Source organism: Zalophus californianus, chromosome 12 (assembly GCF_009762305.2).
Source record: "Zalophus californianus isolate mZalCal1 chromosome 12, mZalCal1.pri.v2, whole genome shotgun sequence".
Taxonomy (NCBI): domain Eukaryota; kingdom Metazoa; phylum Chordata; class Mammalia; order Carnivora; family Otariidae; genus Zalophus; species Zalophus californianus.
This window is the reverse complement of record NC_045606.1, coordinates 57533509-57549458: the sequence shown is the minus strand read 5'-3', so window position 1 is coordinate 57549458 and position 15950 is coordinate 57533509. Positions and strand designations below refer to the sequence as shown.

Below are 15950 nucleotides of genomic sequence, written 5' to 3'. Positions count from 1 at the left end.
AGCATTGTGGGAGTTGGGATAAGATGCTCTCCATTGTGGGAGTGTTATATTTATTGTGCCCATAAGACATTAAAGAAGTGAAACATGTATAGTGAGCAAATGGAGATTTGGATATAAAATCCTGAAGCTAGACTAAAAATATGGAATTATGAATCACAAGATACTGATAGAAGTTTAATCCTTAGGATTGGGCGAGGTTGCCCAGAGAAAACTATGAAGCAGGAAGAGAGGAAGATTTAGAATATAATGGATCTTTGGGGTAAATACCCAGTAGTGCAATTGCTGGGTTGTATGCTAGCTCTATTTTCAACTTTTTGAGGAACCTCGCTACTGTTTTCCAGAGTGGCTCATCAGCTTGCATTCCCACCAACAGTGTAGGAGGGTTCCCCTTTCTCCGCAACCCCGCCAACATCTGTCGTTTCCTGACTTGTTAATTTTAGCCATTCTGACTGGTGTGAGGTGGTATCTCATTGAGATTTTGATTTGGATTTCCCTGATGCCAAGCAATGTTGAGGACTTTTTCATGTGTCTGTTGGCCATTCGCATGTCTTCTTTGGAAAAATGTCTGTTCATGTCTTCTGCCCATTTCTTGTTTGGATCATTTGTTCTTTGGGTGTTGAGTTTAATAAGTTCTTTATAGATTTTGGATACTAGCCCTTTATCTGATATGTCATTTGCAAATATCTTCTCCCATTCTGTCAGTTGTCTTTTGGTTTTGTGGACTGTTTCTTTTGCGGTGCAAAAGCTTTTTATCTTGATGAAGTCCCAATAGTTCATTTCTGCCCTTGCTTCCCTTGTCTTTGGTGATGTTTCTAGGAAGAAGTTGCTGTGGCTGAGGTCGAAGAAGTTGCTGCCTGTGTTCTCCTTTAGGATTTTGATGGACTCCTGTCTCACATTTAGGTCTTTCAACCATTTGGAGTCTATTTTTGTGTGTTGTGTAAGGAAATGGTCCAGTTTCATTCTTCTACATGTGGCTGTCCAATTTTCCCAGCACCATTTGTGGAAGAGACTGTTTTTTTTCCATCGGACATTCTTCCCTGCTTTGTCGAAGATTAGTTGACCATAGAGTTGAGGGTCCATTTCTGGGCTCTTGATTCCGTTCCATTGATCTATGTGTCTGTTTTTGTGCCAGTACCATACTGTCTTGATGATTACAGCTTTGTAATAAAGTTTGAAGTCTGGAATTGTGATGCCGCCAGCTTTGCTTTTCTTTTTCAACATTCCTCTGGCTATTCGGGGTCTTTTCTGGTTCCATACAAATTTTAGGATTATTTCTTCCATTTCTTTGAGAAAAGTTGATGGTATTTTGATAGGGATTGCATTGAATGTGTAGATTGCTCTAGGTAGCATTGACATCTTCACAATATTTGTTCTTCCAATCCATGAGCATGGAATGTTTTTCCATTTCTTTCTTTGCGTATAACGCCCAGTGCTCCGTGCAGAACGTGCCTTCTTTAATATCCATCACCAGGCTAACCCATCCCCCCCCCCAGAACCCTCAATTTCTTTCATGAGTATTTTATAGTTTTCTGAGTACAGATTCTTTGCCTCTTTGGTTAGATTTATTCCTAGGTATCTTATGGTTTTGGGTGCAGTTGTAAATGGGATCGACTCCTTAATTTCTCTTTCTTCTGTCTTGTTGTTGGTGTATAGGAATGCCACTGATTTCTGTGCATTGATTTTATATCCTTCCACTTTACTGAATTCCTGTATGAGTTCTAGCAGTTTGGGGGTGGAGTCTTTTGGGTTTTCCACATAAAATATCATATCATCTGCAGAGAGTGAGAGTTTGACTTCTTTGCCGATTTGGATGCCTTTTATTTCTTTTTGTTGTCTGACTGCTGTGGCTAGGACTTCTAATACCATGTTAAATAGCAGTGGTGATAGTGGACATCCCTGCTGTGTTCCTGATACAAATATAGGGACCCGAAGGGCTACATGCACCCCGATGTTTATAGCAGCAATGTCCACAAGAGCCAAACTGTGGAAAGAGCCAAGATGTCCATCGACAGATGAATGGATAAAGAAGATGTGGTATATATATACAATGGAATATTATGCAGCCATCAAAAGGAATGAAATCTTGCCATTTGCAACAACGTGGATGGAACTGGAGGGTATTATGCTGAGCGAAATAAGTCAATCAGAAAGACATGTATCATATGACCTCACTGATATGAGGAATTCTTAATCTCAAGAAACAAACTGAGGGTTGCTGGAGTGGTGGGGGGGTGGGAGGGATGGGGTGGCTGGGTGATAGACATTGGGGAGGGTATGTGCTATGGTGAGCGCTGTGAATTGTGTAAGACTGTTGAATCACAGACCTGTACCTCTGAAACAAATAATACATTATATGTTAAAAAAAAAAAAAAAGAAGATAGCAGGAGGGGAAGAATGAAGGGGGGGACATCAGAGGGGGAGATGAACCATGAGAGACTATGGACTCTGAGAAACAAACTGAGGGTTCTAGAGGGGAGGGGGCTGGGGGGATGGGTTAGTCTGGTGATGGGTATTAAAGAGGGCACGTTCTGTGTGGAGCACTGGGTGTTATGCACAAACAATGAATCATGGAACACTACATCAAAAACTAATGATGTAATGTGTGGTGATTAACATAACATAATTAAAAAAATGAGAAAAAAAATACAATGCATCGTGGCTATTTAAGAGATAGGCAAAGGTAGAGGAGCCCATAAAGCAAGCTGAGAAGGTTGGACCCAAGTTGCAGGAGGAAATGCAAGATAACGTTCATCTCTATGAAGATTTCATAAACTGCATGTTCTAGAACAGTGGTTTTTCAGACATTAGTGTGTAACAAAATTACCCGGGTGGCTCAGATGGTTAAGCGTCTGCCTTCGGCTCAGGTCATGATCCCAGGGTCCTGGGATCGAGTCCCACATCGGGCTCCCTGCTCAGTGGGGAGCCTGCTTCTCCCTCTGCCTCTCTCTCTCTCTGTCTCTCATGAATAAATAAATAAAATCTTTAAAAAAAAAAAACAACAAAATTACCCAGGATGCTTACTGAAACTTTGTTTCCTGGAGCCACTCCCAGAGATTTCCATACAGCGAGTGCAAAGTAGTAGCCATTTCTGTATTTTTAATTGGCATGCAAGATCTAACATAGTTGGTGATTCTTCAAATATACTTTGAGAAACATCTTTCTAGGAGACAGGGTGAAATGGTTGAAAAAAAGCAAGTCTTTGGAATCCCTTATGTTAGGGTCCTGGCTTTTACAGTCTACTCGTGATGTGGCCATGAGCAAATTGGTTGTTTTAAGGTTCGTTTTTCCACCAGTGCTGGGATATAATAAATACCTTCTTTCTCTTAGAATTATTTCATGGTATATATGAGATATGTTTAAATTTCTGGGCCTACAGAAGGAGCTCAGGAAATGTGAGTTGTCTTTGTGTACTTAAGAGACCTAAAACAGCTGCAAACCTAAAAGGCAGTGAAAAAGTAGAAGGAAATAGCTATCATTAATCTCACGCATTTTGTTTTGTAAGAGATTAGAGCCAGCTCCTTTTTACCTTGAACCTACTGAGTTAGAATTGTGTAAAATTAAGTTACTGATTTAATAGATTTTATTATCTAGTTTCTCCTGGCAGACTTCAGTTCTGTAGACATTAAATCCGAACAGCATGATATAGACAAGGTTAAAGTGTGAAACAGAAGATGAGGGAAATTAATAGAGGGACAAACACCTCAAAAATCCTGAGGGCATCAATGTGTTATAACATAATATAAAAGCTAAATACTCAAATTAATACTAAATCATCAAGAAAATGTTATATTATGTTTAAGGGAATTGTTTGAGAAGTCAGGGAAGTATATCTTTCAGAAAGATTTCTATTATAACGACTAACATTTACAAGTGTTTGGCACTTAAAGGAATAAGCTTCTGCTATTTGGGAAGTTCACTTAGATGCAATATTTATTAGTCTTTTGCAGTTTTGGATAAATAACTTATATGACTTTATTTCCCATTTGATTGGCATGTTACTATTTTTTTTTAACAGTCTGTCTCAAGCCAGCAGGTGTCCTTGAAACTATTCTAGAAGGCACTGTGGAATTAACTTATATATAAATATATAATTTATATATATAACTTATATATAAATTAACTTTTATGTAAATCTCAAAATATAACATATTAAATTAAATATCTGCTATATGGATTGTCATATAATGCTATGGTTTTCTTCCTTTTCTCTATCTGGAGGAGATGCTAATGTAAAGAGAGAAGAGCAGAGTCTTATCAAAGCTGTGTCTACGCCAATTTCATGTCTTGAACTTTCTGTCCCACATTGGCTAATAAGAAAAAAGGCTGCTTAATGGTTATGCATTTGCAAAAGCTATTGAGAAAGAGTTATGAATTTCCTTCATTCTCTTCAACCTTTCTGGTCCCATACTTCTACCCTCACTTGGATGCATATATGATTATTTATTCCCAAATATTCAACTATCAGCTGAATAGGTCTAGGTATTTGTTTCTTTTTATTATTAATTTTACTTGTTTAGAAAATACCACCTTTTGTTTTGTAGACCTAGATCTGTCTTTGGCTGAATGAGGTTTTCTTCTGTTATATCTTTGATTATTGGCTCTGTGTTATTTGTTACTCTTCTGGAACACCCATTTTTTCTTATGTTTTTGTCAGTCTTTCATATCCATCACATTCCTCTTTTCTCTTCCCCTTTATTCTTTTTTTTTCCTACCTACCAGGGTAGAAAGTTTTAGGGGTATCTGATCTGATTTTTCAACAGTGTTCAAAATTTTCAACTTTTTATCACTTTAATAAGTCATTTGTTTTGCTGCTGCATTTTCATTTCCTTATACAGTATTTTCCCCTTATTTTATCAGCTCCATTCCAATTTCTGTCTCAGCGATTTCTCTTTTTATATTACATTGTTTTATCTTTCACCTCTTTTAGATTTTTTTTACGTTATAAAGGATACAGAACAATCATTTATATCTGTTTCTCCTACTTTGCTCTTGCTTTTTACTTCTTGAATGCTGTGTTTTTGTATCACATAGTATTTTTATGGCACATGTGTTCCTTTGTTTGCTTTCCCTCTTTTACTTATGTTTGGAGGTTGTATATCCTTGTCTCTGTAATTGGGGCGCTTACCTCTAGATTGGATTCGTGGCCTCTCTCTGGTTCATCCGACTAGAGGCTGCTCATGTCCTCCTCTTAGACTCTAACAGAAGATCTGGGACATGGCCCTATAGCATAAATCCTGGAGGTTTTATCTAAAGTGGATCTGCTAGTCTAAGGAGAGGTTACCTCATTTGGCTGCCTGGTTGTCTGATTTCTAGATAATCTAGCACAAGAAAGTTTCCTGCTCCCTGCAGTTCTTCCAAACTCAGTCTTTGTGCCAATTTTACATCTCCAGGTGTAAACCACTCCTTATGCATTTCCATCCCCACTGATGTTACATTGCCAAGAATTTCAGACCCAGAGCAAAGAGAGAAAGCATGGGCTTTAGATGAGATGGACCAAGTGATTAGAGCAATTGAGCCCTTGTGCAGCAAGGGAGCCACCTTCTTTCATCTGGTCTTTGAAAATCCGTTTTTTTCCTGGAAAGTTTAAAGAAATCTCTCAAAATTGTTCTGTGTGGCTTTACTGTTTGGCCTCTGATTATTTCCATTTTTTGTAATGAAAATTAAATCTTTTGCCCATCTAGCGGATCACTGAGTAATATTCCTGGAGCACTTAAATTTGTATCCTATGTGTATGTGTTGCAGTGGGAAGGTGGGAAAGGTATGGTAAGGTGTTACTAGAGTTTATCTCACCATTCCTGTAATGCTCCCTTGCTTGTTTTAAATGCTCGATAATAGATTTTTTTTTCCAATGAGTGGATGAATGACTTAGTCTTCTTTGAGAATTTAAGGTTAAGCAACAGTGCTTAACCATTTATTATTTTAATACTTTTCCCCAGTAGTATTTTTCTAGTTAGATATTTTGCAAAATATGTCCTGGAAATACCAGTTCCATAAAAAGTTCTGTGAAAAAAGGGTTCCATGGACAAATCATGTTGTGAAATGCTGCATACTATCTTTCTCATAGAAATGTAATCAATATGTAAATATATTAAGGGCCTCAAGAAGGCCTGGAGTAACAAAGCCTGGTTAGCTCTTTTTAATTCAGTATTTCCCAAACTTATTTGATCATAGACCCTATTTATTTCCCATAAAACACACTTTGGGAAATGCTGCTCTAAGTTTTGTTTTTTTTCCGAACATCATAGAGTACATTGTAGACTTTTTCCATAAGGCAAACTTCTAATTTTTAGATCATGGAGAGTTTTAAAATGATGACTTAATATGATTAGAATGTTCAGATTTAAGTCAGGAATTTCTAATTCAGATTTTTCCCCCTCATTTGATGTTTTGAACAAGATATAATCTCAATAACTTTTTAAATGAATCTTTTTTTTAAGATTTTATTTATGTATTTGTCAGAGAGAGAGAGAGAGAGAGAGAGAGAGAGAGTGCACACAGCAGGGGGAGAAGCAGCCTCCCTGCTGAGCCAGGGAGCTCAATGCAGGACTCCATCCCAGGACCCTGGGATCATGACCTGAGCCGAAGGCAGGTGCTTGACTGACTGAGCCACCCAGGTGTCCCTCAATAACTTTTTAAAAAATGTATGTTACTTCAGCCATTAAATTAGTGTATTCAGAAAAGGAGATAGATGTTTTATTGGTTCACAGAGCTGAGAGAGCCTTCCACCCCATGATAGGAAGCATTTCTAGATTTCCCCTGAGCTCAGTAAGACAGTTGCCCTTACTCATGATCTTGGAAATTGCAAGTGAACCTGGGAAGTAAACCTATAGTGGTGTAGCTTTTCTATCAAAATGGTGTAACTGGGTGAAGTCGGAAAGCAGACTAATTTTATCTCAGTCTCAGAGTTTTAAATCCTTTGTTGTATTCCTCCTTTGTCTTGAAAATAATATCTGACTAAAGCTCAAGTTGTCTTTTCTTTTGTCTCCTCATCATGTGGGATTCAGCCATGCTTTACTAGCTTACCGGTTCACTGACTGCTTAAGAAACCTGCTTTTCTTTGGATTTGTTTCAGCAACTAATGCTTCCGTGCTTGCTTTACCTCTCCTTTCCATCCAAGTGCTTTGCTTTCCCCTCATAGCTTTTTATAATTAGTAGGGTTTTTTTGCTTTGCTTTTTAAATTTACAGTTCAGTTTGTACCCATTTAGGAGATATTTTTTAAAAGAAGAGCCGTGTTTTAGAGACTTTTTTGGAGGTGGGGTGTTGGAAGGTGGTAATGAGAAGGGACGGTGGTAAAAAAGCCCAGTGGGTTTTCAGCTCCAGGTTTTCCCACTGGCTTATAAATCTGAGAGAGCCATGGATTTGGAGTAGGTTTGTCCAGCAAGTTCTGAGTTCCAGTTCTTGGATTTTCCCTGCAACAAAGTGTCCTATTGCCATACTTCTTTCTGAATCAGGCTATTTGTGGACTTCCTCTTGGTCCCTAAGATATCCTTTGTGAACCCAGCCATCCCAAATACTTCTGTAATTTTAGAACTAGAAGTGATATCTAGAAACGATTTAAACATTAAATACTATGAAAACAATATGACCAAAAAAAATACCTGTTCAAGAATCGACAGAGAAAATCTAAATAAAAGATAATCAACTGGGCATTTATATTCACTGCAGAAAATGAAATTCTGACTTTCGTTTTATCTTCCACAGACAAGCAACAGAAAGGTGAATTTGCAATAGATGGTTACGACGTCAGAATGAATAACACTCTCAGGAAGGATGGAAAGAAAGATTGCTGTTTTGAAATCTCTGCTCCTGATAAACGCATCTATCAGGTTGGAGTTTTTGTGTTGTTTTGAAATTAAGTTGATAAAATGTTCTGATTTCATTTATAAAGCCATTAACATTTTGTTAAAACAACTCTCCCTGACATGTTAATAATAATAAAAGATACTGATTTTATACAGTGAACATTCATATAAGAAGTACATTTTTTTAAAAAAATTTCAGATTAGTTGTGATATCTTCTCTTGAAAGGGAACAAGCGAATATGTAATTTATCAGCTACTTCACATGTTGCGTTTTATAACTTTTAATAGCACTACATGATTTCTTAAACGAATTACATAGCAGAAAGAGTAAAATTATCAAAAGAAAAATATCAGCATGTTAATGCGTATTTTCTTGCTTAGGGTTGTGGGAGAAAATGAAGGTAAAGGCACATATCAGCTCTGTGATTCAGGAGCTATCAGCTAGCGTCGATACGGAATGTATGTTTAATAAGTTTTAAATATCTGAGATTGCAGTTGAAAGCCAGTTAATTAAGTTGTCAGGTAGTGTGTTGGAATCTGACAAGAACATTTTTAAGAAGACTGTACCCGGCAGTCTGAAGAAATTCATGGGTGTCTTCTAATTGTCAAGGGCAAATTTTGTTCATCAGTTCTGTCTTTGACATTGATGAAGGGAAGCAGCTTTTTTTCCTGCACAGCTGCCAGCTCCTGAACGGAGTTTCAAATCCATCATCCTCTACTTCAATTACGTAAATTTGTCAAAATTAACTGTACATTATAAGAAGCATCCTTGCAAGAAAAGTAGTACTAGACATGAAAAGAATTACTAATGGTCTTAAAGAAGTGATAAGAATGCGACATACCTTTTGTTTCCACTGTGGTGAATTTTCTTGTTGTTGTTTATTTTTTTGTTAGTTCACAGCAGCTTCTCCCAAAGATGCCGAAGAATGGGTACAGCAGCTGAAATTTGTATTACAAGGTAAGAGCAATCAATCGAACTAGTCATTGCAGTCTTTAAATATTGAATAACTGAACGAATTTGGATTTGCATGTACAAAAGATTATCGACTCCTATGAGAATGACCAAGGGAATGTGGCTAGTACTAATACAGACTGTTCACTTCGTATTTATAAAAGTGTTTTTTCTGTTAAGTACCAACTGGCAACTTTGCAATTCGCATATTTATGTAATAATCAGTTGCTTCAAGTTAAGGATATAGCATGTGACTCTATTGGGCTGCATTTGTTTAGAAAATAGGGTTTTGAAAAATTTCTTTTGCATTCTTAAAAAATTTGCCTTGTGCAACATATTTTTCAGACATGGGATCTGATGTTATTCCTGAAGATGATGATGAAAGAGGAGAATTATATGATGATGTTGACCATCCTCTACCAACCAGCAGCCCACCAGCAAGCAGCCAACCAATTGATGATGAAATTTATGAAGAACTTCCAGGTATTTATCATCTGGTGATTCATTTAAGGATTTTTAGGGCTTTTTTTTTTTCCCCCTAATGTCATGTATTATCAAGTTGACAACTTGAGTGGAAATGGTGAGCTATTAAAAACAAGGACAAAGAAAATCCTCAAAACTCTATTTTATGAAAAGGGTTCTGCTTGAGGTATTTCAAGTGAGTGGATGTACACTTATGAAAAGTGAGTGGAATGTTAAAATGGAGCAGATACAGTCCTAATCTCATGGGACTTTCGGCTCATTAGCATTGTTTATGCTACATAATTTTTTAATTAAAAAATTGACTTGCCTTACAGTTTTTTCCACCAACTCACACATCATTTTTTATTTATATATCTTGGAACTTTCATTAACCAGAAGTTCTGTGCACACCCCATATGTCAACAACTTCTGCCTCATATATTCCTCTTTGCTGCGGTATATTGCATTGTCTTGGAGAAATATTGTTGTACTATAAACAAAGGCCTTTTGAGGCTTGAAGTTTTCTCACTTGATATTTTATCATCAATATGAATAAGTTTTCTTATTCTACATTTTTAGGCATTGTTTAGTGTTTATATGCCTCAGTATCTGTTACATAACATAAAATTAATTGTCTACTGGCTATTTGACTTGTATTTTTGAGGGTCAAGCTAAAACAGAAGAGGTATCACGAACTTAGGGTACCTAGAATATGAACACATTCAGGGAATCATTGCCTTACTAATGCTATAGGTTGAAATGAACTTTTTTTCTATTAAAAAATCAGTAGTTAGAGAAGAAAAAGGGATTCTGAGCAATGTGAGATTTAACCAACATCTCATGCAGAGAAGTTGTTTTTCTCTGAATAGAATGATTTTTTAAAAGATTTTTATTTATTTGCGAGAGAGAGCACGAGCAGGGTGAGGGGCAGAGGGAGAAGCAGACTCCCCACTGAGCAAGGGGCCTGATGCAGGGCTTGATCCTGGGACTCTGGGATCATACCCAAGCCGAAGGCAGACCCTTAACTGACTGAGCCACGCAGGGGCCGCTGAATAGAATGATTTAACAACATAGTATAAACCTTTAAAATTGATTTCAAAAATACTCAAAATGTTCCAAATTAACATACAAATATCATTTTCAATGAAGTCAGTAGAGCATAGTAATAACTAGCACGTGGAATTTAGAGTCAAAAAGTTTAAATTCTGGCTGTCCCATTTACCAGCTCAGTGACCTTAAAAGTTGTCTTTTCCTTCATCTGTAATTCTTCATATTCATCTATTAAAATTCTTTTTTTTTCAATCAGTAAAATGGGGATAATATCATGGTGGGGGAATGATAATATTACACTGCTCGAATCATGACAAGCCCACAATAAATTGTAACATTATTACTGTATCCAGTAAATTCTTGCAAGTGCTTATATGAAACTATAAGAATGGTTTTCTGATCAAGTAAGAATTAATGATTGCAATGGTATTATAAATTCAAGTACTACAAAAAGTACTCAAATATGCATCTACATACTGTTTTTCACTACCCTAGAGACGATTAGTCTAAAAGCATAATTGTGTGGGGAATAGTAATCTGTACCTTTTTATTATTTTAATGGAACTGTATGTTTATAGCCCCTTCCTTTCTGATTGATCCTAGGGAAATGGCATCTGCCATAGTATTAGTTATCCTCAAGTTGGGAAGAATATTTTCTGACCTCTTGTTTTTGGTCACACCCTATCATTAACACATTTATTTTATTTTTAAAAATGTTCACAAGAGCTTGTGAGAATGTATACCGATATAAAACGGAGGGAAGTGGTACCTTTGAACGTATTATTGTCATACACCTTTTATTCCTTTAAAACCCTGCAGTGAATGGGTTACATTATAATTGTTGAATTGACTGCTCATTAAGTTCTGTGTTTCTTCAACTTGACCATCCTCTATCCACCACTCCACCCCCCACCCTCCAGAAAACTATCAGTCAGGAGTAAGGATTGAATATTCGTAGTCCTCTTCCTAACAAAGGCCCAAGGAAGATCTCCTTTAAGTAGCTTGAAATCTTAAAAATATGAAACATCTTTTATTTTCCCTCACTACAGATGTTCTGCTTCATCCCTTTTTTTTTTTTTTTTTTTTGGCCTGGGGCCACATAATTGTTGGAAATCTGGTTGCTCTTTAAGTGGTCTTACTTCTTGCTGAGGTACTGGAAGAAATCTAAGCTGCTCTGGGAATCCTTGCCCCTGCCTGGGATCTCAGTTGCTGTACAAAGTGATTGAGCTTGATAGAGCCTGCAGCTGTGCCCTTGGGAAGGAAGCTGGGCTAGGCAGCTGTGGAATGTCTCCTTCTTCTTTCTTCCCCAGTGTACCCAAGAACCGCTTCAGCATCTGCACAGTTCAAGTCTGTCGAGTCTGAGCCAGCCACTACAGAGGGGATTTTTCTTAGTGAAAGTCCTCAAGCTGTCTCTCAGAGTTTGTTGAGGTTTTGTTTGACGAAATATCTGAAACTAGGAAATTGCTTTTCTTCCTTTAAAAAAGGATCTCTCACTCAGGATGAGCATGGAGGGAGTTGCTTTCACTTCTGTGAGATATGAGTACAATTTTGAGAGGAGGGGAAGGCAGTGGAAGAGCAGTGAACACATTCACAAACTGTTGCTATTTTTTCAGTTCTGTACAAAGAATGACATATCTCGGAGGTCTGACTGGTTAAATTCCAAGAATGAATTAATACTACTATTTCACCACAATTTTCTGTCCATTCTATATAGTTGAAAACTAAGCCTCTTAGTTGAAAGATGGAGCATACAAATGTGTTTGAAGGAAAATCTAAGTATTCAACGTGTTACTTTAAGTCACAGAGTTCTTTTTCTGAGAAAGTAAAGCTCTTACCCTAATGAATATATATTTTTGAATGTAAATAAACCTGAATGTGTTTAAGCCTTAATAATAAGAAGAAAACATTGCTTAAAAAATCGTATTGCAAAATATCCCTTGAAACGTGTTGAATTCTCTGGGAGTGTGAATGGTCTCATTGTGATTGTTTTTCAGTGAGGGTCTTCGAACTTGATTACAGCAGCTTCTCTTTAATTTCTTGTTCATTAATTTTTAAGTAGCTTCGCCAAAGAATAAGAATACATTCTTTGTGCGTAGGGGATTTATGCATATGTACGGAAGAGTGGAAAGAGGGCCATTTCTGGGGAGTAGGAAAGGCATCTGGCTTTTCTTCAGATACACTAATGCTTTGACATCTTTTATGTCTTGGCACCTCCTCGCCTGGGCCACTCAGGTTTGCTCACACAGTGATATTACTGTGGCATATTTGTGTTGGCACGACTCATATGTTGATCAAAGTGTGTTAGACGGTTTCATAATAGTCATGAGTTCATTCGGCTTCGCACAAATTTCAGAAGTCGGTGCTCATTTTTTCATTAGAAATACAGAAGAACGGTTTTGTTTGATTTTTGAATCTTGAAAGAGGAGAGCGGTCCTTGGGGAATGGCTACACAAATCAGCCCAGCTTGCTCTTCTCTTCTAGTTACCACGTCACTTGATTCCACCCCCCCCACCCAAAAGTCAGGAAATTGTGCAGCAACAACAATAAGACTTTTTAAAGAGATAGACTGAATAGAATCGGCCCCGTAACAAGAGTAGTAGTAACTGCCTGTCAGCCCCTTAAATCTCTAGCTTTTAGGGGAATTGCATTTGAAATTCTTCTGTCAAGTGGACTGGAAGAGAGAGGGCAAAATAAAACAGGAAGACAAATTTCTAATTCCATTAACCTATTTTTTAAGTGTTAACTCATTTTTTTTTTCCCGTAATGACAGATTGAACTATTCTGAGCCAGAAACAAAGGATGTTTTTATCCTTTGGTCGTTCAAATACATTTTAAATGTATTCATTCCAACTGTCTGTATCGAAATGGAATATAAAGTAAAATGCAGCTGTAAATTTTTTTCGATGAAAACTATTATGTATACGTAAAAAAGAACAGCATTCCATTCCTTATATTTAGAGCAGTCTCTGGCAAGTGGATACGAATGCTAACTTAAGTCAGTGAGTGGTCACAACCCCCCTCAAAATACATTTTAGCTTTATTTTCCTACTGAATCATTATCACTCGTAGTACCAAGTTAATATCAAGATTACAGGGGGCTCTGGAGTCTCTGGTATTAACATCACTGTAAGTCATGGTTGGTCCTGGTTTCACCAGAGAATTTTTCTCATTCCTTCTTTGGAATGTAGTGGAAAGATGCCAGCTGACTTTCACAGAACCACATATATTCAGCATTTTAACATTGTTAGTCCAGGCAGCCGGCTGGCATCCTTTTTTCTTAAACCCTGGTACTGAATTGTAAAGTTATTAAGTGTGGTGATACAGTATCCTAATACATGATATGATACATATTTTTCCCCAAGTATATAACTAGATTAGAGTCAATTCTGGGGTGGTTTCAGCTCTGAACTCTGCTAAGAGGGTTATCTGAAGCTCTAGAAAATAAGGGAAATAGCTATAAATGAGGGTCCCTGCACACATCTAATTGTTTATATTTTTATCTTTGCTGAATATAAATGTGATTTTAATGTTGTTTATGTTGTTTGTTTCATAATATGGCATGAAGCTTTGGAATACATTGTGCCTGTCATGTAGCTTTTCTCTATCATTGGCATTGCAAGTGAATTTGTTCCAAGAGATGGTTTGGCACATATTAAAACCCAAAATACCTGTGTGCTTGCAAAAAAACATATGACTGTCGGTAGGAAGATAGACTAAACTGTTTTTGCAACTTGGAGCTACATCAGTGTTTCTCAGCCATCAGAAATTTTGGCCCTCAGGGTACATTGAACAATTTAGTGTTTGGAGGCATTTTGGTCGCCACAACTGGGTTGTATATGTGTTACAGGCATCAGGTGGGGAGAGGCCAGGGATGCTGCTAAAAATCCTGTAGTGCACAGGACAAGCCCCACAACAGAGAACTATCTGACCCCACATGTCAGTAGTGGTGAGGTTGAAAAACCCTTCATGGGAATGTAATAGACAGCTTTTGGTTTATAACCATATCTCTGGAGTGATAAGAACCCATACCCATGCTCCATATATGAGTTTATTTTTGTGGACAAAACAAAGGCTTCCTTACATAGATAAAACTAGGATTACATTCAGTGGTTCTGGGTCATAGGGATGGGCTGGACTTGCCTGTCACTCTTTCCTTCAAGAGGTTGAACTTCTGTCAGTCTTAGAGGAATGAGAAAACCATGAAAGAGGAGAAAGGAAAGAAGCACTTCCTCTATTTGCATGAACACACTCTGTGAAGGAAGAGTCTTTTTTGCTACTGTATGTGTATGTCTTCCTTGTACAGAGACATGGCTTCTAATATTCTGATGAGGTTGCTCTGCCACAGCCGAAGTGAGACCAGCGGGTGAAGGTTTGGATCTTCTGAAAGGGATTCAGGGAAGCGGGGAGAATGTAGTCTCCGGCAATTCCAGGGCCACCTGAATTTTGACACCTCTGGGACTTCTCTCCCTTCTCCCTTCTTGGGCTTGGACTTTGCAGAGCTTCATGGGCTTGAGATGGCGGGAAGGCCGTCTGTCCCTGAGGTGGGCAGGGAGGTGATGAGGCAGCCCCATGAGGCAGAGGGTGGATGGCTCACCTGAGTGTGCTTCCCAACAAGCCATGCGGGGTGCTGCTTCCTTATTCTCTGTCCATTTCCTTTTTGCTCTTGCTGAGTTTTAACTTGTATGTAAATCTTTATTTTCAAAATAGTACACGCTCATTGGAAAAACCTTAATTATTGCTGATGTGCACAAAAGAAAGTGCAAGTCACCCTCTATTCTACGTAGATGTGAACAGTTTGATATGAATCTGTTGTCTTTTTTTGGCCCACTTACAAATGTACAAATGCATGTAACATTTTAACATTTTAAAAATGAGAACCTTTATTTCATTTACTTGCTTCTACTCTTTCATTTCCTTTTTATTTTCTTCCCACTATTACTTTTTTCCTTTTATCATTCTTTTAATTTCCTTCCTTCCCTTTTCCATTGCCATCCTCTGTTTTCTTCCTTGCTTTCATTTCTTCCCTTCCATAAATATTCTTGAGCACCTGTTCTGTGTTAGGCACTGTGCCCAGGTGCCTGGAAGCCGCTGCCCTTCCTACCCGGGCCCTAAATGGGTGTGGTTGCTCCTTCCCGTTCCGGCCCAAGCCTTGACTTACCACTGCACCCCCGATCTCCTGTGCCTGTTTGTGACCTGTGTGTATACACCCTCTTCACGACTCATGAGTCTGTTGTCCTGGCTTTCCGGAGAGAGGAATGCCGTCTTCCCCGGGGATCGTGTCAGCATGCCTGTGATGCCTCCGCACAAGCCATCCTGCACTTGCCCTCTTCCTCTCTGTCTGCCTCTTCTCTTCGGGCTCCGCCCCTGCCCTGCACGCACTGAATGCCTTTCCTTATATCTGTGGCCAGGTAATTTGTGATGATAGAGAGCAAGGACTTTGGAGGGCAAACATACATTTGAATCCCAGGTCTGCCCCTCACTCGGTACTTTAGCCAAAAGGAAAGTGAATACAGGGGAAGTGGCGATGTAGGAAACAAGAACGGACATAGACGTAGGTAAAATATGTCAGCACCGTTAACTATGGATTACTTTATTTATTTATTTTTATTATTATGTTCAGTTAGCCAACATAGGGATTACTTTTATATGAGCCTTTTCTTTCAATTTAAAAAAGTAAAACCAA

The 15950-nt window shown here is 38.0% G+C and overlaps 1 protein-coding gene across 2 annotated transcripts in view; it reads left to right on the top strand.

Moving 5' to 3' along the window:
• The window catches only part of SKAP2 (src kinase associated phosphoprotein 2), a 170776-nt gene that overhangs the window by 104174 nt on the left and 50652 nt on the right, over positions 1-15950 (top strand). For both annotated transcript variants that reach the window (XM_027573528.1, XM_027573527.1), the window contains 3 exons: positions 7703-7827; positions 8698-8761; positions 9101-9238. In XM_027573528.1, the coding sequence (XP_027429329.1) occupies positions 7703-7827; positions 8698-8761; positions 9101-9238 (327 nt within the window). The remainder of the gene's footprint in view (positions 1-7702; positions 7828-8697; positions 8762-9100; positions 9239-15950) is intronic.